This window comes from Paramormyrops kingsleyae, chromosome 1 (assembly GCF_048594095.1).
Source record: "Paramormyrops kingsleyae isolate MSU_618 chromosome 1, PKINGS_0.4, whole genome shotgun sequence".
Classification (NCBI taxonomy): domain Eukaryota; kingdom Metazoa; phylum Chordata; class Actinopteri; order Osteoglossiformes; family Mormyridae; genus Paramormyrops; species Paramormyrops kingsleyae.
The window spans coordinates 63956309-63978895 of record NC_132797.1 but is presented as its reverse complement, the minus strand read 5'-3'; the positions used below and the strand labels follow the sequence as shown (position 1 = coordinate 63978895).

Genomic DNA, 22587 nt, shown 5'->3' with positions numbered 1-22587 from the left:
TGTGGTATAGTAAAAAAAATAGCAAACAGTGAGTTTTTTTACTTTCAGGATTTATTTGTGATTTGGTGAAATTTACTACTTTGTAATATAAAAGTAGTAATATAATGGTTTGTAATATAATGGAGTAATAAGAAGAAGAATTTTATTTTTTACGCCAAGAATTCACTGTACAATGAACAACGCAGGCAAAGCGTGGGAAAAGGCTGCTTGTAGTTAACACTACATTTCCCATAAAACCCTATTTCGTATCCGGTCCTTGTGACGCTACCTTCTTCGTTCCGTTGTTACGCGAGTCTGCGCTCGGCTGCGCTGTGCAGTGCTGGAGCGCAATGGCGGCGTGCCGGGGGTCCTCTTCGAGGTGGTTCTTCACCCGGGAGCAACTGGAAACCACGCCGTCCCGCCGCTGCGGCGTTGAGCCGGACAGGGAGCTGTCCTACCGACAGCAAGCGGCAAACCTTATCCAAGACATGGGCCAGAGACTGAACGTGTATCCTTTACAGAGCCGGATCGAGGAATGAGTGCGGCAGGATGCTGCGGCCGTTTTAGGCCGCTCTCGGTGTGGCTTTTTGTCGTGTTATTACCAGTGAAGCCCCACTTATCTTTGGCACGTTTTGAGTGAACAGGGGGCTTTTTCCGTACCGTATGCGCTTTAACATCTGATTTGTGGCTCATGGCGGCGCTTCGTGGGATTAGCCGTGCGGACGGCGCCCTGTTAGCCGGCCACCGTTAGCTGCCGGCTCGCCGTTATATTTCCGACCCTTATCTCGGCCGACGGGCTGCGGGCAGCGCCGTAATGGAGCTGTTAAACTGGACCGTAAACATGCTTTTCAGGAACCAGGGATTTTGGTCTTCCATGGCTCGGAGTTAACTAGTAGTCCGCTAACTAATAGTGCCTGTTAGGAAGCCTAAGAGCTTCTGTTGGGGATGGGTCAGATGTAACCAACCCCCTCCCCCCGATCGAGGGAGATCGTTGTGGAGAAATCCACGATAATTGTATGGAAACGCTTCGCCATTTACCTAATAACTGGCATTTTATGAGTGGAACCGCTCTACTCATTTGGTTGGTTCGCCGGGTTAAGCTAGGTGAGGAAAGCTAACTGGCTAGGGAGCTGGCCGGCACGACCGCTAGCTTCAGTTACCGGAGGTTAAAAATGATACTAGGGTTTGGGCATCACGTCTGGAGGGTGTCCCCGCCGGGTACCGAGGAGGTCCCGATCGACGTGATGTCAGAGAATTCCATTAAGGCGCTTTGCCCCTACCCCTGTTGAACAAAAGGCTAGGTGTTAGCTTTCGCAGGATGAGTGGTGCGCGGGGTGGTGGTAAATAAACCTGAAGCCACTTTTGTTCAGGATGTGTATAACTGCGACTTCCGCTCCTAGGACCGGTTATGGATGTGAATATGGTTGTTTTGATATGTGATAGTAGCCTGTTAACAACAGAGATGCCTCAGTCATGGTTTGAAGACTAACTCCTTTTTGAGATTCCGTGTCGCATGATTCTTGTTTGCCCATGTTTTGCCATGAAACTTTCCCATGGTAGTTTTCCTTAATTCCAGCCCCAACAGCTCCCAGCTTACAATAAACACTGCGATTGTTTACATGCATAGGTTTTATATGTACCACTCTTTTACCAAGTTCCACAGAAATGTAAGCATCAATTTTCTCTGATTTTCATTTCCATAATTGTAGTGTAGCCATGTGCTGTTTTGAAACACGATTGGTTATGTTAATGGTATAAGGTGTCACATTTTAACCAGAAATGTTTTTTTGTGCAAGATGACTTCAAAGGTTTCTTCACTGAGTCATTACATGAGTTTGTGTTCGACCTTTTAGTCACATACAAGTCTGTTGCTGAAGTTCAATAAATAGGGTTGGATTGTTAAGTTATACATGTCAAAATCAGTTAAGTATGCTGCCTTGGCATCATCTGTGTGTTATCCTTTTTATTTAATAGATAATCTCTCCAACCACCTTATTCCTGGCTGCGAAGGTTGAGGAACAGCCGCGGAAACTTGAGCATGTGATCAAAGTTGCGCACGCTTGTCTAAACCCCCAAGAGCCCCCGTTAGACACAAAAAGTAACGTAAGTATGGCTCCTGTCGGCTGCTGTGTCTTACACCACTGGCCCGTCCCTCTCTGGGTCACCCTCTGCATCACACCCCCTCTGCTGTCTGACACAGAGGGACTTTTGGTTTTCAGTAATGCTCCCTTGCTGCACTGTAGCAGCTCCAGCCCACCAGCCTGGTTACTCCTGGCAGTCAGGTTAGGGAGGCTGGTAGGACACATTACAGACATAATGTAACGGTTGTCTGTTGAACTTCAGGCCTACCTCCAGCAAGCTCAAGAGCTGGTGATACTTGAAACCATAGTGCTGCAGACTTTAGGTAAGTGGAGGCCAAGTAAGGGGGGGGGGGTGGGGGGCTGTGAGCGGTTATTTTGCGTTTGGCATTCTGGGACCTGAGTATCTTTTTGTGATGCCTTATTAATACTCCTGGTGGTGTTCTCAATGGGATAGGGGTAGGGTGTGTTGGATGGAGGCAGTGTGGTCCATGGTGTTGATGGGTTACATCACATTATTTGTACGCCTGAAGTTTTTGTAGCTGGGACTGCGAAAGATGCTCTTTTTCTGTTTCCATGTCTGACTTTTGATTGGGGTCAGGTTAAACCAGGCAGTTTCTTGCAAACAGTGTTGCCTGCACTTCATATATGATCATCATCCTTGCACATAGACTGCACTGGAATTTACTCTTCCTGAGTATGACTCAGGGGTCAGATTTCTGACTGCTTTGGGGATAATGTGTCCTGTTCATAGAGCCACTTGTTGCAGTGGATGTGTAACTGTGCCCCCCCCCCCCCCAACCTTGTGCCTTCTCTTACAGGGTTTGAAATAACAATTGACCATCCACATACTGATGTTGTGAAGTGTTCCCAGCTTGTGCGAGGTAGACACCTTTTATTTCACTTGCAAAGTCGCCCTTCTATGGCCTAAGTGTGTAAATGCATAGCCTGTAGATCGGGGAGGTTAAAGGTCATGTACTGTTATGTGAAGTGCCCTCTGTGGTGGCCATCGGGGTGTCTTCACCCTTCTGTCACACCGTGTGTTAAAACTCAAAGCCGTAGCTGATAATTCAGCAAAACGCAGTCATGTGCTTAGACTGACTCGTCGTTTTCTCTCTCCTTATTTCAGCGAGCAAGGATTTGGCACAGACTTCCTATTTCATGGCTACCAACAGGTTGTTATCCTGACCCCTCCTTTTTGCACTGTGATAGCACACTATAGCTTCCTTTACTGCTGGGTCCCCTGTCCGTGCCCAACGCCCTCCTTGCGCCGGGGCCCATGGGAAGCCCCTGCCTGCCCCCGGCCACCCCAGCGGGGCGGGCGGGCGGGGGTGGTACCGGCCCGGGTGCGGTGCGGTGTATTGTACGAGGGATTGTGTTGGCACCGGGGGGTTGAATGCACAATGTGAAGTGTAGTGGTGCTCTATCCACCCCACCCCACCCCCCGTTCGGTACAGAGTGCATATGTCTAAGGGAATTTGGTAGCCTGAATAACGGCTAAAGATTGCAGGGATGTAAGCTTTACCTAGAACTCATCCTGGTAAGTACACAGACATTTTCAGTTCTTATAAAATTAACTTATTATATTTCTCTGTGATTTCAAATTTAACTAAACTTAAATGGACATTTCTTTTGCTACAATAAGTTTTATAAGCAATCATTAATTTGTGTATACTTTGGTTTCTGATAATCATTAAGAAAATTAGTTTGATGTTTTGTTTTTTTAAAACTTATTTACATTTAATTGTATAGTGCATTTTGTTTAGCTTTTAAGTATAATGATTGTTGGCCTCTGCTGGCCTCAGTTATGGTACATGTATGGTTCTTAAAGGGTTACTTGTGTTTTTTCCAGTTTGAGTGTAACTTTTTATATCACAATGTCAACAGCTATGTACAATGTCTGGAAATGGAACTGAAAGTACTTTTATTGAGCTTTCTGGAGAAGGTGGACCATAAGAAATTCAATCTTCCTCTGTCAGAATAGCTGTAGTCACCGTGATTGAAGATTGCTTGATATGGGCTGTACTGTGGTCTCAGAGCCAGAAGAGAGTCCAGACATTGTACAATTTTATACCAGAGGCACAGGGTTACCTCCCAGCTTGTTGCTGGGGTTGGTCACTTGTAGATAGCTTGTTCTGTTCTGTGCCGGGCCTCACACCTGTCTTCTCAGTTTAGGCCAAAATGGCTGCTTTGTACCTCTGAGTCCTCACTGCACATGTCACTCATTAAGTTCCTGTGAAATTCTTTATGGATTGCTGTGAGGTGGGATTTCATTTAATCACAAATATTGGATCAAAAACATTCTGAAATGATTGTGTGGGACTGGTGTGGGCAGCCTGTTTGGGAGTGGCTCCAATTCAGGGTGAAATGTTAGACCCTGAGAGCAAGCCCTTGGTATCTTCCCACATCCGGGTGGCAGACTCTCCCAGGCAGAGCTGCTGAGCAGCATGGGGGGGTCACACTGTGCCTCTGGTCACATTTAACCCAGGACAGGATGTCAGCTTGGTTAAGTGACATTACAGACAATTTGTGTGGTTTGACAGAGGGACACATGGAGACTGTTTCAGTTCCTCAGACTCTCTGCATTGATGTGCTGCTAATTTTTGTGACTGGTGGTCTGAGGTTAATCACACCCCCCCCCCCCTCTTTCCCCCCTCCTGTTACCTCGTCTTCTGCCTGCCCCCCTCCCCCACAGCCTGCACCTCACCACCTTCTGCCTGCAGCACAAGCCCACAGTCATAGCCTGTGTGTGCATTCACTTGGCATGTAAGTGGTCCAACTGGGAGATCCCCGTCTCCACAGACGGGAAACACTGGTGGGAGTATGTGGACCCGTCAGTCACCTTGGAGCTGCTTGATGGTGAGTCTCTCTTTTACCCATAAAGCACTGCTTCCATACTGTATAATACTGATTTGGGTGTATGCAGGTTGTTTTGAATTCATTGGCCTCAGAGCCATCTATTGCTTGGTTTGAGACCTCATGTCTCCATTGAACGGGTGGATGCCTGATGTTGAATGGCCTGCCTCCACTTCCTGTATTGCAGAGCTGACCCACGAGTTCCTGCAGATCCTGGAGAAGACGCCAAGCCGGTTGAAGCGTATCCGGAACTGGAGGGTAAGGATGCCTCCCCCACAACAGGCCTGTCTAGCAAGGAGAGTCATAGGGAAATGCAGTCATTTTGATTTATCTCAGTCCTGAATGAATGATCAGGATAGTGTCAGTGGGACCGCACCTGGATTTATTCATGGCCAAGATAAGATAAAACTTAAGAGTCTTAAATCACTAGGGAGAAGCAGAGTTGGCCCTATTTTGTTTGTAATTGTAATGGTAATTGTAATAATCTTAAAATATTAATTATAATCTTGTAATTGTGAATTGTTGTGGTAATAAATTATTTACCCATCAGGCCACCCAAGCCGCAAAGAAGCCCAAGACTGATGGCCAATCAGCAGACAGCTCATTTCTGGGACCCTCGTTGATCCAGGACCACTCCCTGGAGGACTGCCTCCCCGGAGCATCCAACAGTGCCCCCTTCTCCAAGGCTTCTGCATCATTCCCAGTTGCCATGCCCTCCAACCCTGGTGGTAGACCCCTTTCCTTGGATGGCCTGGCACCCATGCCAGGCACTTACACCTTCACGGCTCCCAATGACTGGCCAGCGGATCCAGGCCGGGCCGACGCGTATACCCTCAAACCAGATAGCCTGGCACTGCCACCAGGGGCGCCGCTCTCCCTGCATGCATCACTGCAACCGCCGCGGCCCGACAAGGGCCCCGAGTTCCCCCCTGTCAAGCACGAACACAAGGCTGGGAAGCACCTGGCGCAGCTGCCCTATGCCGCTCCCATGCCCCCGCCCCAGAAAATGTCCCTGGAAAAGTACCGGGAAAAACACGCCGCTGAGCTAGTGGGACAGCGGCGTCGACAGGAGCAGGGTTCAGACACGGAGGCTCGGGACACTTACGCCCACCCAGGACTGGTAGATGCCCATCACAGGAAACACCCCCCGGCCCACGCCCACCTCCAGCAGCTCCCAGGATGCAGTACAGCCTCCTCCCCTCTCAAAATGAAGTTGCCCCCACCTTGCGCAGACCGGCACCCACCCGAGAAGCGGGACAAGGCCAGCGCCCTGAAGCTGCGGCTACCCGTCCCCCCCGGTGACAAGGAGGAGCTCAAGATGAAGATCAAGGTCTCCTCGGACGAGAGTGCGAGTCGCAGCAAACATTCCAGCCCCTTGGTGGTGGGCAAGGAGAAGCATCGAGAGCACGGCGTCCACCGGCACCACAAGCATGGGCACGGGCACCTGCACACACATAGCGGCAACGGCCGGGGTGGCCCCCAGGGGGCGCTCCGGAGCCCGGTAGGTGCGAGCGCCGAGGCCACGGGTCCTGGCCCCTCCCGGAAGAGGGCCCACCCCGATGCTGCCTCCCACAACCACCACTCCAAATCGAGCAAAAGTTCTAAAAGTGCAGGTAGTGCCTCTCGTTGTTCCTCTGTTCGGCAGTGTGTGTCTGCTGACGGCTCTGCTGTTGTTAACCACCCATTCCCCCCCCCTCCTCCCCCTGTCGCATACCAGGTGGGCTACGGACATCTCAGCACCCTAGTGAAACTGAACAGGAGTCAGGTGGAGAGCCTCGGCTCTGAGGGCGCCGGCCCCGGGGCCAACGGCCTGCAAACGGACTACAAAGACACTTTCGATATGCTCGATTCGCTCTTAAGTGCCCAGGGCATGAACTCGTGAGGGCGGTGGAGTGGAGGGCTCGGGTGTGAGGCCAGGCATTTAACACGGGATGGAACGGGAGACCAGAAGGAAAAAAAAAAGAAAAAAAAAATACACTGAGTGATGTTTTGAAAAAGAGGAGGGTGATTGGAGTTCCTCTTGAGCGTGGCATGTGGAATCTGCCCGTTCCAACACATACATACACACACTTGCGGGTGCTGCTTTTTCCCCCATGATGTGCGGAGGGGCGGGGGGGAGAAACGTGATGTAAATGGTTTCATCTCCGCGTGAAAATAGTATTCTAAATACTTTAAAGGCATGAAAGGTGCAATTTCGTTTTATTTTATTTGTATAATTTAAACAGTGTTCCTACAACAGACTTCCTGTGTGAAGCTGATTGGCTGCTTCGGAAATGCCACGAGCCGTGGCGCTCAGAAAGGGGTGGGTGGGGATTCATTTCTTGGAATGCGTGATTGTTTTAGTTTGTTTTTATAACTTTATACTGTATGTATGAGTTGCATGTTCCAATCAAAGGAATACGACAGGATGCTGGTGACTTTACAGAAGTGGAGATGAATGTACATACATTTTTGTATGTTAAAGCTATACCATAAATACTCAGGTTTGGAGCTGCTTGTAATTATAACGAAGATGATATATAGATGAATATATAAAAGAGACTTGTAACTTGGTGTAAGAGTCCATAGGTGAATTACACTGCAGCATTCCAGTGGTGTGTTGCAGCCTTTATTCTGGATAGCTGCCAGTAGGGGGCTCACTACTCATTTATTCAAACTATTCTGACCCTACCAGTTGATCAGCTTCCGTGTCAGAGGTCGTCAGATTTGTGCATTTCCCACCTCCCTCTCCGCGACCTCAGATGTTCAAGCTGGATGCCAAAGGCTGTGCCTCAAAATTAAAATGGACAATTGTAGAAGTATAAAGTTTACATAATCTTTGCTGTGAAGTGCATTTTAAAATCTCTTGGCTTAATGCAGTAGCCTAGATGCAGCGCTGTAAATTGATAATGGTTATGTGGGATTATTGTCTATTCAAACAGCAGAATCAATAATTGGATGGGAGTCGACAGTTCTGTGCAGTCTTACTTCACTGGTTGGTTTGTTACGATGCATCTCGTTTCCTCACACAGATCATTCTGTTACTCTCTAGTCCTCCTTGATTCCTGTGTGCCGTGCTTCCCAATGAAGCCCGGAATGTGTGTGACCTGTGATGTGTTTTAATCTTGAATGCAGGTGCATCAGTGCTTTTAACAATGAGGAAGATCAGATCTTGACATCCGGTTTTTCCCTTTAAATTCTATAAATAAATCTTAAGGTTACTGCTACCTTACAAATGTTTTGTGGGCTTTTATTTTAAGGTTCTTGTTTTTGACAGCTGAATGTCTTTCCTTATATGTGGAGAAAAGAACCAAATGATTTTATTCAAAGTGCTAGAGCTTTATTTGCTGCTTCTATCGACATCCCAGTGAATGAGCTCTGCCTGCCACTGATCGCTGGCTGTGTTCAGCAGTCCGCTCAAAAAACTCCTAGACATTCACCCTTGTGTGTGAACTGAACATGCGTCTGTCACCCCTCCTGAGATTCTCGGTTATCCTACGAGATATTAGGAGACTTGGTAAATTGCATAGAAATATAAAACAGGATGAGCGGTTGCCTAAATGCTAGTGCCTAAGGCTTAAATGCACACCTTGATGTTTAACAATTTGTAAATGAATGTGGCGTTTGGCTAAATGACAGCTGGTTCTTATGGCACCTGTCAGAGCTAAGACTCATGTTTTTGCGAGGCTGAAGCTCATTAGCGGGCGCGTTTAGATGAAGGGCCGCTTTGACGGTGCCCTGCAGACACCCAGGGTGGTTGTGTCAGCTCTGAGGCTGTGGGGCCCCCTCTCTGCTTCGCCGGAAAACAAAGGGATGAGCCAGCAGCTGCTGCGCCGACGGCCGCTCCTTCTGATCCCTGCAAAGCAAGTGGGGCAGTCTTAGGCTTCCTTTGGCCTTTAGCTTTGTCCTTGGACATATTGAAAGTCACAGTTTAAATGGGGCTGCTGGTGCTTTTTCGGATGCAACTATTTTATCTTCAGTTTTGAGAGAAACTTAGGAAAGAAAAGAGAATGGATCTTTTTTAAGTTGTCCTTCCTGATTTGGGGGACATAGTGTTTAATAGGAAAGGAAAATTCATTCTGGACTAATAAGGTTGGCTGGACATGCTACAATTTCCTGTTGAACAGTGTTTTAACCCCCATACCTTCAATTATCAAACTCTTCTTCCAGCTCAGTTTACACTCAAGTTAACAATTTTAGTTCGGTTCTGGTCAATTTATAAAGACCCAGTCAATCAAGGTGGTAAAGACAAGGCAGTGTATTTTAAATTTATCTGATGCTTTTATCCAAAGTGGCTTATAATGGAGGGAAGGATTCCATTTTATGGGATCCCTGCAATTCAAACCCACAACCTTTGCCTTGTTAGTTCTTGTTGGACTGCAAGAGCCGTCCTGGGTACCAGTTCACAGACCCATATCTAGGGATATAAAACTAGTCTTCAGTACCCAAGCCAGGTGCAGTTATGCCACACTGAGTGAATGATTCCACATCCCACTGGGCATTTTTCTGGTGACTGACACCAACTATTCCATTCACTGCCTGTGACACCCCTGGTCTTCTGTTTTTAATTCAATTTGGTCATGACACTAGACTCCCATGTCTATTGGAATATTAAGTATAAATCCCTCTGACAACACATGAACTTGCCTGGTCAGACATGCTTGGACGAAGTCCTGGGCTTCCTTTGAAAACCTGTCTGGTATAGCAGGCATGAGCCCCTTGCGTGCACCAATGTAGAAGAGCGCTGCCATCTTGTTCATGTTAGCCAGAGGGGGCTTTCCTGTGGCCATCTCAAAAACTGTACACCCAACGCTCCAGACATCTGACTTCCTCCCATGCCCTGTCTCGTTGATCACTTCTGGGGCCATCCAGTAGGGGGTGCCGTGCACCGACTTGAGGAGCTCGCTGCGGTCAGTACTGTGGGTCAGCTGGCTGAGTCTCCTTGCACAGCCAAAGTCGATGAGCTTGATGATACCTGTGGGCATCAGCATGACGTTGTTTCCCTTTAGGTCCCGGTGGATGACCCTGTTTGCGTGCAGGTAGGCCACCCCCTGCAGGATCTGTAGTGTGTAGAGTGCCAGCACCCTCTCAGGCAAGGGCCCGAAGCACTGGAGGATGCTGGCGATGGATCCACCAGGCACATACTCCATGAAGATGCTGACCACATTGTCCTGGAGGGTCGTGCCCAGAAAACCCACAATGTTTGCATGGCATAGATTCTTCAGAAGGTCCACTTCATCCTGGAGGTGCTGGTACTCCTTGTTAGCGGTGGTTGGGTCAGTATCATCTAGCGCCACCTGCTTTACTGCAATCAGCTGACCATGGCTGGTCAGGCCACAGTACACCTGGACCAAGTGGACATAAACAATAGTGTCAATTAAGCCTGACCATGAATCTGTTTGTTTATTATTACAGGAGACTTTCAGGTAAATATACTAACCATCTGCAAGTGCAGCTGGTTTAAATGAGGTCTTCATACTCTGGATTTTATCTTCTATAAGTAGCACACTATTTGCATACTGAATACTGATCTAATTTTCTTTTAGTTCAGATATTGTCCTTTTTTTATAATCTCATGAGGCTCTTTCTTGGAAGATGGAAGACTTTGTTTTCGATATTAGGCTGATCTTTTTTTCCTATGGTGTCCGGTAATGACTTACGGTTCCATAAGCACCTTTTCCCAGCACTTCTCCTTTTGTCCACAAGATGGTGTCATCTGTGCGTGAGCCTGAAATGTTGCACGTTCCACCAGGGGATGTAACGCCCTGCCACATGACGCAGTAATAATACACTCGATTTTTACAGAGCAGGGAACTATTCGTGTATACTCACATTTATGGTGCTACAGCTCAATGCAGTCTTACAGTATTTCAAGCTGTAAGCTGTAGATTTTGGTCAGGTATTCATATATAATACTAAAAATAGATCTGAATTATGTACATTTTGATAAGGTAGCTTATTTTCTTAGTCCTGCTAGTCCTACATATACATATATTGTTATTAAAATTCTTCTGTAACAGTTATTTTACAAGCTACCAAGCACGGGGTGATCACCTTTTTTATCCGAGAAGCATGGACAATTTCTTCCTTGCAGGAGTCACTGGTTTGTGGGGGATCTGTCTCTTCTCCTTCCTCCAGTGATATGAGCTGCTCAGCCAGGCAGCGCAACAGGTCATCTGTCATGGAACCCTCATCCGCTGCATCCAGTAACTTCTCAAACACTGGGGTCACCGTTCGGCTACTGTCTCCAGATGTCCAGTAATCAATTTTTGGTTGTGCTGTAAAGGAAACTGGCCTAAGTTCATCACTACGAGCTGTTACTGCAAGCTTCTCTTCACCGATTTTCACCATGAGTCCATTTTCATCAGCTTCTTGCACAATGTGGTGGGTTCTTAGGGAGCAGTAACTTGTAATCTGTGGGATGAATGATTCCTTTAGAGGTCTGATGAGAACTTCTGCTGACTTAGGAACAGATTTATCCTTAGGTGTGCAGTGAAAGGTAGATGCTTCTTCCAGGGAGTTGGTGAGGACCTCCTCAATGATTGTCAAGGCCCGCTTCCTCATGTGCTCTTCTGGTGTGACCCGAGGGTTGCTTTTCTTATCTTCTTCACAAAAAATCATCTCAGCTTTGGTTGTCTGAATATGGCAGTCAAGGCCAGATACAGAAATGGTACTTTCTAGTTCAGTGTCACTGATCAGCACCTGGTGTGATTTTCCTCTTGGCACCTTGTCCTCTCTCCTCTTCTGTTTGGCATTAGTGGAGATGGACTTCTCCCTTCGAGATTTATGTGGCTTGATCTCTGGGGGTTTAAGGTACGTGTTGTTTTTGGGCCCCTGGTTTCTCCTGGCCTGGGCACACTTCATCTCCCTGTAGGCTACTCTCTGATATGATGTGGAAGCTCTGAGCTTCTCGTACACTGGCGTGGCAAACATTTCGTAGATGGCAGGTCCCTCACCCTGACTGTTAATCTCCAGGAACATGTCATTGTAGGTGACACATTCCATGGCTGATTTAGCTCTTGGAGCTCTCAGCATCCCAGACCTCTTGGGCTGCTGGGCCTTCATGGGTTCCAGCTCAAGTGGTTGCCTTTGACCTGCACCTTCAAGCCTAATTAGGTTCTTTCTGTCATCGCTGGATTCTGTCACATTTTTTCTGAGGGGCTCAACTCGCTTGTCCCACAGTGAAGGAAGCACAGTATTTTTCCCACTTGCCTTTGCGCCTTGTGGACCAACCTCCAGGATACTCTTGCCACCAATCGTGAGATCCGAAAGCCTTCTGGCATTAGCTGGCTTCTGTGAAGGTGTGATTGTGTTTCTTTTGCTCTTTCTGCTGTGTGTATTGTGCTCTTTGTGAGCGAGCACATTGAATGATTGATTGGTGTGATAGGAGGAATATCGATCTCTATCTCTGTTCTTAAGCATCTTAGAATGTCTGCGGTTCTCTTCGTTAAGCTGCCCTGTGCTCAGCGCAGTGTTCACTGAGTGGATGTGTTGCTTGCTCTCTGGAACGCTGCATGCTAATCGCACTTCATCACCGCAGGCTGTGGCATGAGAATCTCTGCTCCTCTCTGGCACCTTGGGGTTTGAATGCCACTCATCAGCTCTACCATCATCCTTTGTCAACACCTTTGAATATTTTGCCTTATCTGGATCTCCCCAAGCCTCCTCTTCACAGCTTAAACCGGGACGTGTAGCTAAATCAACATCACAGTGATTCTGTGTCTTCCCAGAAGAAACTGGTGTTGCAATGTTTGATGATTCTGTCTTGGATCCTTTGGGCATCACTGTGCAGTCGTCCATCCACTCTGTGTGATATATAACATGTATGTTGTCACCTATGATCTGCTCATTTCCATCTTGGTTATTATTAGGAGCTCTAGCTCCCGGATTTGGCCTAGAGGTATTGCAGTCATCTATAAAAGATGGCGGCAGGCCGAGCTCATAGCTCTCCCCCGTGACTGTATGCCCAGCATCCTCATGCTCTTGCTGATCTAGCAGCACCCCGAAGATCTCACTCTGCTCCTCGAGGTCCAAGGATGCCTGGCTGCTCAGGCTACTGGAGTTGCTCTCCTCACTGCCTCCCTTCCTGACAGGGAGTGCTCTTGACCGGGGTTTGGACCTCCACTGCTTCCTTTCCCTCGATGCTGAACTGGTTGGCCAAGAGGCAATGGGTTTTAGAGGACAAGAACCCCTGGATGCCAGCTTCATATCCTCATATCCTCTGTCCAGGGGAGCCAGGACCTTAAGGGTCCTTACAGGTCTGGGACACAGAAATGGCAACAATCCCTGAGAGGACAGGTGACAACAGGTTATAGGTGAGATGATTAGGTCTGAACCTCTTCTTGGCAGCAGCTTGTTCCTACTGATTAGAGTGATAATGTTTACATTTGAAATCATTATTGACATAATGACCACATGTCTCAGTCAATGAGTGAGGCTGGGAACTGATTCTGAAGACACTGATCAGATTTGACTTCACTGGTACATGGAGACAAACGGAGGTCTGGAATCTAAGTAATTTAAACAACAGCCCCTGGATCACTAGAAATTTAAATGGCACTCCAATCAATGACATCACTTCAAGTAGGTAATTGTGAACTGAACTGGAGCAGATAAATAAACTGAAGCCAGTGTGGCACTCCTTACCTTTCGTCCTGGGTCTTCAGATTCTGGTTCACTTCCCCCGAGTCCTGGGTGTTTGAGTAAATCCAGATATTAAGCCACTGTGATTTCATTTGAAAAAGGATCATTTCAGCAAGAAAGTGTGCTTGTTTCCAAAATAACAAGAAATCCATTTTGCTTGCACACAGATTTTTCTGCATTAGTCCTGCTAACTGAATTTTAGTGCAGCCTTGACGGTGCTTAATGATCGTTGCTATAAAACAAACGCGTTGATTTATTTGCAGCTGTGATGGGAGAGCAATAAAACAAAAGATTTTAATGGAGCTCTGCCGTGAAAGAATCAATCCTCTATATTCCATTTGGGTTTTGGGCCAGGATTTGCCACCCCCAAAAAAACAACTGATTATGAGTGTAAACAACACTTACTTGTGTAGACTTGAGCTCGAACACGGAGCAATGAACCAGGGTCCAGTAATGACTGGAGCCTAAAGGCAGGCTGGGCCATTCGAGGTTTGATGGGTGTATCCAGGCCATATGTGTTTGGGGTGGTAGCCTTGCCGGGGTTATTTGCTCTAAGCAAACTTGGCCTGTAACCTCCTTCACTCTCATTCCGCAGGCTGGGTAAAGATGATCCCTGGCTGTAGGAGAGAGACGCAGCATCACTAGTGTGCTGTTAGCAGTGGCAGCTTGTTGGGTTAGAAACAGTCCACATGAGCATTATAGCGTCTGATTGGGAGAACACCCCCAGCCCCCTCCGAAATCAGCCCAGCTGACCCTGCATATGCTTTACATGTTATCAGGGCCGGCTGGGCTTCGGTATCTGATTAGCTAAGCTCGGGCTGATCTCTCGATTCCTCACCAATCCTGCCCCATCTTTTTTTAGACTCGTAATTAGTAACATTCATTTTGACACCTCTCCGGATGACTTTGACCCATTTCTGCAGCCGGATGTTTGCTGGAGCGATTTGCATAGCGCCTACCCAATTTAAGGCGCCCCGCAGCTGCTCCCTCGCAGCTCTCTGCCTATTGATCATGGGGTCTTTTCCTCCGTGACATTTCTCATATGTCAGCTTTGTTGCGCCATTTCACTTTGAGGGAGGTGCAGCTGGGGGGACTGGGAGCCCAGAACAGGCAGCCGGCACTCCAAAGGAGCTTCTCAAAAGGCTTCTTATGACCTGTTGTCGGTTTCTGTCAGCGACATGAGCTACACAGACGGGAGTCTGTCTCTGCCCCCGCCCCCCACTGCCCTTGCCAGTCTGTTTGGAGAAATAATGGGCTGACCTTCAAACACTGTAAAATACCCATTGCCACACTGTTAGGGTAACTCAATACCTCCACTATCTGCATGAGTGTGTGTGTGGGTTTGCGTAGATCACATTTGAGGACCAAAATGTCCCCAAAGTGCAGTAAAACCTGAAACTTCCTTAATTTTGGGGACACTTCTTCAGGTCCCCATTTGGATAACCTCAATTTTATAAAGTTAAAATGCCAAAGGTCTTGTATTTTATTAGGTTACTTATGGTTAAGGTTAAGGTTGGGTAGAGGTTAAGGGTGTCATGATTGGGATTAGGGTTTTTCCCATAGAAAGAAATGGAAGGTCCCCATTTAGATAGGTACACTAACGTGTGTGTGTGTGTGTGTGTGCGTGCAACTGAAAGGGGCCCAGTGTAGTGTCGGTTTGCATGAGTGTGTGTCCCTGTGAGTGTGTATTACGTTGTATATGTAGATAGCTTTAATGGTGAACGTGTAACCCTTTTTGTTGCAGATGTGTAAACTTTGTGCTTTGTTGTAATTGTGTTTGTTTAAAGAGATTTGTCCGTTACCTAGATAACTTGTCGGATATAAGATACCCAAATTTAAATGGACTTTACCTAAACCTTTTGTTGTTTTTGTGTAAACTATGAGAGTATTGTGACTGTGTGTAAGTAGAAGACTGGTTGCTCACCGTTTCCTGCATCCCGTCCCCTGGTCCAGTTGCCTCATGTTGCCCGGGGACCCCAGGGTGGTCCGATTACAGTGAAGAATCTCAGGGTCTGCAAAGCCCAGCACCTGAACTTTTATAAACAACTTTAAGTCTAGTAGATAGAGGACAAATAAATCCCCTCGGGCTGTTACACTGCTGACATTAGCAGCTGAGATCAGCTCAGCCTGCAGTTTTTGTACTACGGTCTACCTGTTCCGAAGCCAGTTTGTCCGGTATCCTGAAAGCCCCTCCTGTTCGGTGCCCTGCCCTGTGTGTGTAATGGGGTTTAGGCTGCTCCCAGCTGACAAACCTTTGTCCTGGGAGGTTTTGAAGAGGCAGTAACCCCCCCCGCACCCCTTCATAGCCAATCAGTGCACCTGCTGCTTAGGCTCCCCCCACCCCCTCCCCTGTCGCCCCCCACCCCTACGGGAGCCTCATGGAGTGTGTGATATTGAGACACAGGATGGCTCTGTTTCCCTAGGGTGGCGATGCAGGGCTCAGCTGAAGACGCCCCATCTGGACGCATCCATCTACACACCACCACTGGCTCTCCTGCCCTCAGAGTAGTGTAGGCCCTCCAATGACTTGACCAGATCCTGCAGGAAACATGATGTGTGTTAGATGAACCTTCACAATAAATTAGCCAAAACTGTCAATCAGTCAAGGTAAAGTACTCCTGCGTGTGACAGACACTGGTACCTTTCAAGGTGAAATGTTGTGAAAATGATGCAAAAATGATGTAGGAATGTTATGTCTGAGCTTGGGACACTCCCCGGGTTATCTGACGCCCCACTTTAGCAGAATACATCACTCCTGTAATTAAAAGAATGAAGAACCCCCCCCCCCAAGGGAGATAAATGATTTAAACGTTTCCCCCAGACGCTGGCCACTGTGTCCTGCCCCTCAGGCCTTTGCATGCAAACCAGCTGCTGCCCTCTGCTTCATCAATAGCAGTGCCCGTTTCCATGGCGATGTGCCCCAGAGTTAGTGACACAGAATAATGGTGATACCCAATGCAGCGCATCACTTGGGAGTGACCCTGGAGACCCCAGTCTGAGCATCATTCCTTCCAGGTTTTCACATGACTCTCATGATGGGCATGTGTCCAATTAATATACACACCTAATTAATGTCTAGGTTTTGATAAAGTGCAATTATTTGATTTTTCATTAGATTAGATGAGATTTGATTCAAGTTTATTGTCATTGCACAAAGTATAAGAACTCAGTGAAATACATTTCGGCATCTAATCCAAAAGTCCAAAATAGTGCGAAAGTGCTCAACAAAACAGCTGTATGGTATATTCATGTGATACATAAATAGTTAGCAAATGCACATCTATAAACTAATTGACATGGTATATTCATCGTATGGTATAAATAATGGGTATACAATCATATGTGCATTTTAGAATACTATTCAGTACTGTATGCAGTGATGGTACTTAAATTTCAGAAGAGAAAGAGATGCATGCACAGAATCTGAACCACTGTATCTACATAGAGGGCCTAAACAAACGAGAGTCTGTATTGTGGGGGTGTGTCACTGATTGCTGCTGTATACTGATATCGGTGATATGTGAGTGTGTTCTTACCTCAGCGACAGCTGCACTGTGGAGCAGGAAGTCGCCTGTGTGCGTCGGGTACAGTGCTGGTGGCGGGGGCTCTGCTGTGTAAACCCACACCATGTCCAGGGGGGCTGAAACTGTTTTCAAAAGCCAGGTTAAGAAGGAGAGGAGACAACAACCAGCCCTACAAAGTTTTACCTCCTGGGGGAGAACAATTAAGCGTCCCAGTGCTATTTGGAGAATCCAAACTCATAGAGGGATGTGACTGCAATAACAGAGAGTATATTTAATATACTAACATCTCTAATACAGGCAGCTCTCAGTTACGTAAAACCGAAATCTGAGATGCATAGAGTTTACGGACATATGTCTGAGAGTACATTTACGGTGAATTTATCTTTGTCTTTTCATTTATTTTATGTGTGTTCTTTAGTATGTATTACTAATATATTTTTGGCTGATGTGTTTTTGCTAGAAGGTACCAATGGAGGTAAAATCCTGCTTACATAACATATGACTTATGTAAGGGTTTTTGGATCGGATTACTTACGTCAGTTGAGAACTGCCTGTAATTAAATTCATAGGTCAGAATGCGACTAAGGGAAAAGAACTGTAACCTGTTGACTGTAACCTCACATAGCAATAAGAACCTTAAACGTAAAAGTACACTGGAGTGATAGAAGGCAAGGAGTCTTTGTTACACCTGTTGTGTAAAGAAGAGGGCTTAGACTGGAGGCCATCTATATGGGGCTTTTACAGTGCTGCTTCGTTCAGAGCAGGTATCTGGGTGCGGGCCCAGGGCCCTCACAGTGTTGGCAGCTCCTTACCCGGACGTGGGAGGAGATCCAGCGCCACCTGGATGAGTTTTGCCGTCAGCGCACCGGTGGTCAGATCAGCGGGGTGCAGGCCGGAGCTTCTGCTGTACATGCATGCGGCCAGATCCCAGAGAGAGATAGAGCGAGAGGAACAGGTGGGCAGCGAAGTCAGCTGATGGACAGGCACCAGTAGGAGAACCAGGGGCATTATTTTGGAGCTAAACTCACATCTGTCCCCACACACGTCAAGTCTGCCTGTAGTTTCTTTCTAACAAAGACCTTATTGTTCTTATACTAAAAAGAAAATGAACAGCCTCTGGGAATCATAGGATTAGGGTTTGCTATTGTTCGTCTCAAAAGGCTCTCTATGGTGTGTGTAATGTACCAAGGGAGGTATTAGCAGGTGGGATTATAGTCGGTGCTTGTAGGACATGTGAGTGACAGGAAGGCGGCCCTACAGTGTGCTGGTGATGCTTAGGATGTGTTTATTTCTCGTCTTACTCTGACAGTGGCAGCGCCTCCATCAACATCTCCTCCCACTGGTAATCCCAGGGACTCGGGATCAGAGTCAATGGCGTCGGTCCATCCTGGTTCCACGGGTCTGTCGGGTCTTCCCCGGCCTGGCACGCAGATAGAACCACGGGGTGTTCACAGGGAAGATGAGCGGCCAGTGTGCGGAGTTGAGAGTAAGGTGATGGGGTGGCGTCAGCCCCGCCTGACACGAGAATCTGGGCCAATGGGAGGTTTTGAGAACATTATGGGGGTATAAGCACTGAACACAGCCTTCATTGTCATTGTGGTAGAAAAAACAAATGGAGTATCACATTCCACTACCCTGCAGATAATTACGTATCGTCCGATGCTGGTGTGTTTAGGTAAAGACATAAAAAGCTTTCAGCGGCATCTGTGATTGGTCTGTGGCTGGAGGCCAAGTGGTGGTGATTATTATGGGATGTCAGACTGTCCAGCTGGGCCTGGGAATAAGGCAGGGCTTTGGATTGGACTCAGAGGCGGGGCCTGTTGTTAGGGGTAACAGAGAGCTGCCTCCCCTCTTCTACTTCCCTCCTGCCAGAACCCCCCCAACAGCAAATCAACCCAAATCACTGTATGACTTCAATGTATATTATATACGAGATCAATACAAACAGATTTATACTTCCTGGTCATTCCCAAAACACTGACAGTCCAGGAAGAAAGCAGTCGTGCAATGGAGAAGGGGACCTATATGAAGCCACCCATCCCCCGAGAGCGACACTGCAGCTCTGATGCAGTCTTGGTCCCTTGAGGGAGGAGCTTAGGCAGCTATATTGCTAGCATACTGCCTTTATCAATGTGGTACCCTAACTCCTATTAACTATGCTGTTAACTTTCTGAGTGTTAATATACAGATGAATTAGCAGTGAGCACTTTGGGGCTGGTGTTATAGAGAACGCCTGCATGTAGCATCATGTTACAGGCTGATCTCAGGGCTCATTGGCTCACATCCACTTGTATTTTTGTGAAGCAGACTTTCTGAGAGCCCCCCCACCCAGACTGGTCCCCGGCCCCTGGCCCCCTCACCCATGTCAGGCCGTTCTGCTTGCTGTTGATAAGGAGTTTGTCATTCTCCTCACTCTGTAGCCTCTCTTCGTCTCCCTGGGAAGGCTCCTTACGCTCCTGCCTGCAGTCTGCCACCTCCTCCTCTGTGCCCTTGGAAACAGCCCCAATGAGGCCCCCGCCACACCCACTCATGCTGGGGGTGGGGGGGTCCTGGCGATGGAGCAAGCACAGAGACTGCCATGAAAGCCGTAGCTGCCACAAGCTGCGGGCACCATCGCACCCTTCTGTCTTTATCCTTTCTGGCTTCTCGCAGGCGCCGTGCACCGCTCCTCCTGCACCGACCTCCGGGGGGCAGCGTTCCCAAAGACCAACATGGGTGTAGGGAAAGGTGAGGATTCCCCTTCCTCTCGCTGTAGAAGTGCTAAGCTGCCTGGTGACTGCGACAGGAACCTACGCGGCATGTCGGGGTGATTCAGACAAAGCGCCTCCCAGAGACAGTAGCAGGAACGGCCCCTGCTTTCATACTGGGAATATGCCCTCTAACATACTGGGCAACTGCACGTCAATGATAACATCCCAGCAACAGGGTTGCTTATTTTACAATAAAAGTCTGATTAAAAGTCCTTTAATCAGACATAATTAAAGGAAGTAGAGGCATGTCATTGAGAGCTTTTAATTTTACATACCTTAAGTTGATTAGTTTTATTTTCTGCAGTTGTTAAATATCCTCAGTCCAGTTTGTGTTGAGTAAGTCCTGTGTCAGTTTCTTTGTAACGGATGCTCTGGTCTGCTGCTCTCTTAAGTTCCCTGAAGCCGTTTGTCGACATTGCGAACGGTCAGCACGCTGTTCCTTACTCACCTGCAGTGCAAGCCTTTCATGCAAAGCAGGCTGCTTCGTGTTTATGTTACGTTACCATGGAAACAGTCCGTGGAGTAGTCTGGCTGCCCAGTGCATTCTGGTCGATCTCAAAGACGCAAAAAAGAAAAAACAGCTAAGATTACCGTTTTGTACTTGAAGTAGTTTTGTAATTGCTTACATGTACTATTACATTTAATTATAATGTTTTATATAGTTCAAACCCAATGGAGCACTTTCTAACATTACCATGTTGATTTCGGATGGTTTATTTAGTTGCGTTCCTGCTGCTGAACATTTTTCGTTAAGTAGTATAGTTATTATAGCATTTTGTCAGTGAACTAAAATTTTCTCTTTAAATACGGTTTTGTAACGAAATAAAAATTTAACATGACCAAATCTGACCTTATATAACTGTGTACTTTATGCATGGAGTATCCTTCAAAAGAAACAGATTGACTTTGTACAGCGGTGGCTTTATTGTTCCTGTCCGGCCACCCGCTTCAGCATCTTATAAAGAAAGAACACGTTTATTATTTAATATTTAATGTAGTGACTGTTTTGGGTCAAACGCGTGGTCTCCGTGGTGCTAAACTGCGCGGCTCATACTACATGCGATGACAAACACCGCCGTCCCGCAGGAGCTTAATCGGGAGGCTCTGCTCTCCATTAGACTTCAGCTGGTCCATGGAGGAGAGTCTTTTCTCGGGGGGGTTTCAGAAGGGAGCTTGCTGTCCGATGGGGACTAGGGGGATTTCCGAAATAACACACGTTTTATCATACGGTGAACTTGAGATGTGCTATATAACCATGCATTGCTAAACTCATCGTTCATCTACACCATCAAACACCTACTCACACCAGTAACAGCGACACACTGATAGTGAATGCCCGAATGATGCGTTTGCTTTTGTTTAGTAGTACTACTACTTTATTTTGCAGTTTTATTACAACTACCTCTTAATTGCATTTAACAGAATTGTTATAATATAGAATTGTTATAATATAAACAATACTTATCCCTCTGCAGAAATCTCGAGATACAGACCATATAAGAACAGCGTTATCGGTAACGTTGTACAAAATGTAATATTAAATGTATTATCGTAGTAACATTTAATTGGATTTTAAAACCAGGAAAATAGTACAATTGAATTATGTCTAATCAATCACGCACTTCATTGTTCAGATAATATACGCCAATAAAGCAAATAAATTAATAATTATAATTGCTTCTGAAATGCATTGTTGTTTTAATTGGCAAAAATACAGACTAAAAATAAGCGAGACGCTTTATTTTCGCTTTCTTGTCACTTCAAAAACACCTCTGAATAATCAATCAAAATTTTAATTTGATTCAACGTAAAGCGAGTTATAGCCGGAATTGATTTGATGGCGCCGTCATGCCTAATTAGGCAGGAGTGGAGCTGAAACTGCACGTAAAGCGTCCTTAGGGAACAGCCGTGAAAGCCGCTTGTTCTGCGAACTTTAAGTGGATTTCATTAGTTACCGTGTTGTCTAGTCTACTGACTTGGGGAAACAGCCATGCGGCACAATACATGCACTTTACGTCATGATATGCGTCGGTTACAATGTATTTTTAATAACGCGGTATAAATACATTGATGGCTACTTTATAGATTGTGAAATATAATGTAACATTTAATTCATTGGCGTCATTTGCATTACTGTATATTGTTACTGACGTGTATTGGCACGGTACCGTGTTAAAATATATCCTCCTGAGACCCAAGGAAAAAAGTGTCCTTAAATTTTAGGTTATTTGTCTTTGGAGGAAATAAGACATCTTACAATTTAGATTTTTTCAAATTTATTTTTATTTTTAATTTCACAGCATGCTCTCTTTAGTGTACAACAGGAATAAATACGTTTTCTTACATCAGTGAAAAGATAGATGCAAAAACATAATGTCCACTAAAATGGACATAAATGAATGGGTGGGGTCTCAGGAGGTTAAAAAATATGTTTCTGGTTGTATTAAATGTAAAACTTAATTACTTAAATGAAATAAACCAGTAATTTAAGTTGTAAAACCATGCAGCGCTAAGAAAGGCCATGTTTGAGGGTAAGCCTTTATGTCTCATCCCTTCATTCAAAAACTGAAACCTATTTATGCTCTTGGCACGGCTGGGGTGAGTTAACTCCTGCAAACGAATCGAATGATGTTTGGTGCAGATCTCTAATACAGGAGTATCAAACAGTATGTATGATATAAAGGATGCGATTCCCTTTTATTGCAAAACGGGAATCGAAATGGAAAAGCTGGAGGGGGTGTGTGAGAAAGGAGTGTCCCATTCCAGTCACAGCAGACC

At 46.5% G+C, this 22587-nt stretch overlaps 3 protein-coding genes across 11 annotated transcripts; 1 reads left to right on the top strand and 2 right to left on the bottom strand.

Annotated features, from left to right (window-relative positions):
• The first annotated feature begins 286 nt into the window (after nucleotides 1-286).
• Nucleotides 287-7478, top strand: ccnt2a (cyclin T2a). 3 transcript variants are annotated; one of them, XM_023822361.2, is made up of 10 exons: nucleotides 287-487; nucleotides 1565-1646; nucleotides 1954-2082; nucleotides 2323-2383; nucleotides 2879-2941; nucleotides 3187-3232; nucleotides 4753-4916; nucleotides 5101-5171; nucleotides 5464-6526; nucleotides 6631-7478. In XM_023822361.2, the coding sequence occupies exons 1-10, from the start codon at nucleotides 330-332 to the stop codon at nucleotides 6696-6698; spliced, it is 1905 nt and encodes a 634-aa protein (XP_023678129.1). In that variant the 5' UTR covers nucleotides 287-329; the 3' UTR covers nucleotides 6699-7478. The 3 variants fall into 3 exon arrangements, 2 of the variants coding, with proteins under 2 accessions (XP_023678129.1, XP_023678128.1); XM_023822360.2 differs by having other exon boundaries at nucleotides 5464-7478; XR_002839539.2 differs by lacking the exons at nucleotides 5101-5171; nucleotides 5464-6526; nucleotides 6631-7478 and having other exon boundaries at nucleotides 3187-3597; nucleotides 4753-4891.
• Nucleotides 7479-8128: 650 nt separating this feature from the next.
• On the bottom strand, nucleotides 8129-15856 carry map3k19 (mitogen-activated protein kinase kinase kinase 19). 5 transcript variants are annotated; one of them, XM_023822358.2, is made up of 8 exons: nucleotides 15688-15856; nucleotides 15460-15547; nucleotides 13941-14152; nucleotides 13539-13582; nucleotides 10947-13178; nucleotides 10553-10657; nucleotides 9540-10237; nucleotides 8129-8748 (listed from the first exon to the last, which is right to left on the bottom strand). In XM_023822358.2, the coding sequence occupies exons 2-8, from the start codon at nucleotides 15495-15497 to the stop codon at nucleotides 8655-8657; spliced, it is 3423 nt and encodes a 1140-aa protein (XP_023678126.2). In that variant the 5' UTR covers nucleotides 15498-15547; nucleotides 15688-15856; the 3' UTR covers nucleotides 8129-8654. The 5 variants fall into 5 exon arrangements, with proteins under 5 accessions (XP_023678126.2, XP_023678125.2, XP_072573677.1 ...); XM_023822357.2 differs by having other exon boundaries at nucleotides 15460-15856; XM_072717576.1 differs by lacking the exons at nucleotides 15460-15547; nucleotides 15688-15856 and having other exon boundaries at nucleotides 10947-13152; nucleotides 13941-14039.
• Nucleotides 15857-15910: 54 nt separating this feature from the next.
• LOC111849489 (uncharacterized) lies at nucleotides 15911-20284 on the bottom strand. Of its 3 annotated transcripts, none has more exons than XM_023822401.2 (6): nucleotides 20085-20284; nucleotides 19420-19608; nucleotides 18361-18587; nucleotides 17872-17963; nucleotides 17072-17181; nucleotides 15911-16073 (listed from the first exon to the last, which is right to left on the bottom strand). In XM_023822401.2, exons 2-6 carry the CDS (start codon nucleotides 19588-19590, stop codon nucleotides 16008-16010), a joined length of 666 nt encoding a protein of 221 aa, XP_023678169.2. In that variant the 5' UTR covers nucleotides 19591-19608; nucleotides 20085-20284; the 3' UTR covers nucleotides 15911-16007. The 3 variants fall into 3 exon arrangements, with proteins under 3 accessions (XP_023678169.2, XP_023678170.2, XP_023678172.2); XM_023822402.2 differs by having other exon boundaries at nucleotides 17872-17960; XM_023822404.2 differs by having other exon boundaries at nucleotides 18361-18479.
• Between the last annotated feature and the right edge of the window lie 2303 nt (nucleotides 20285-22587).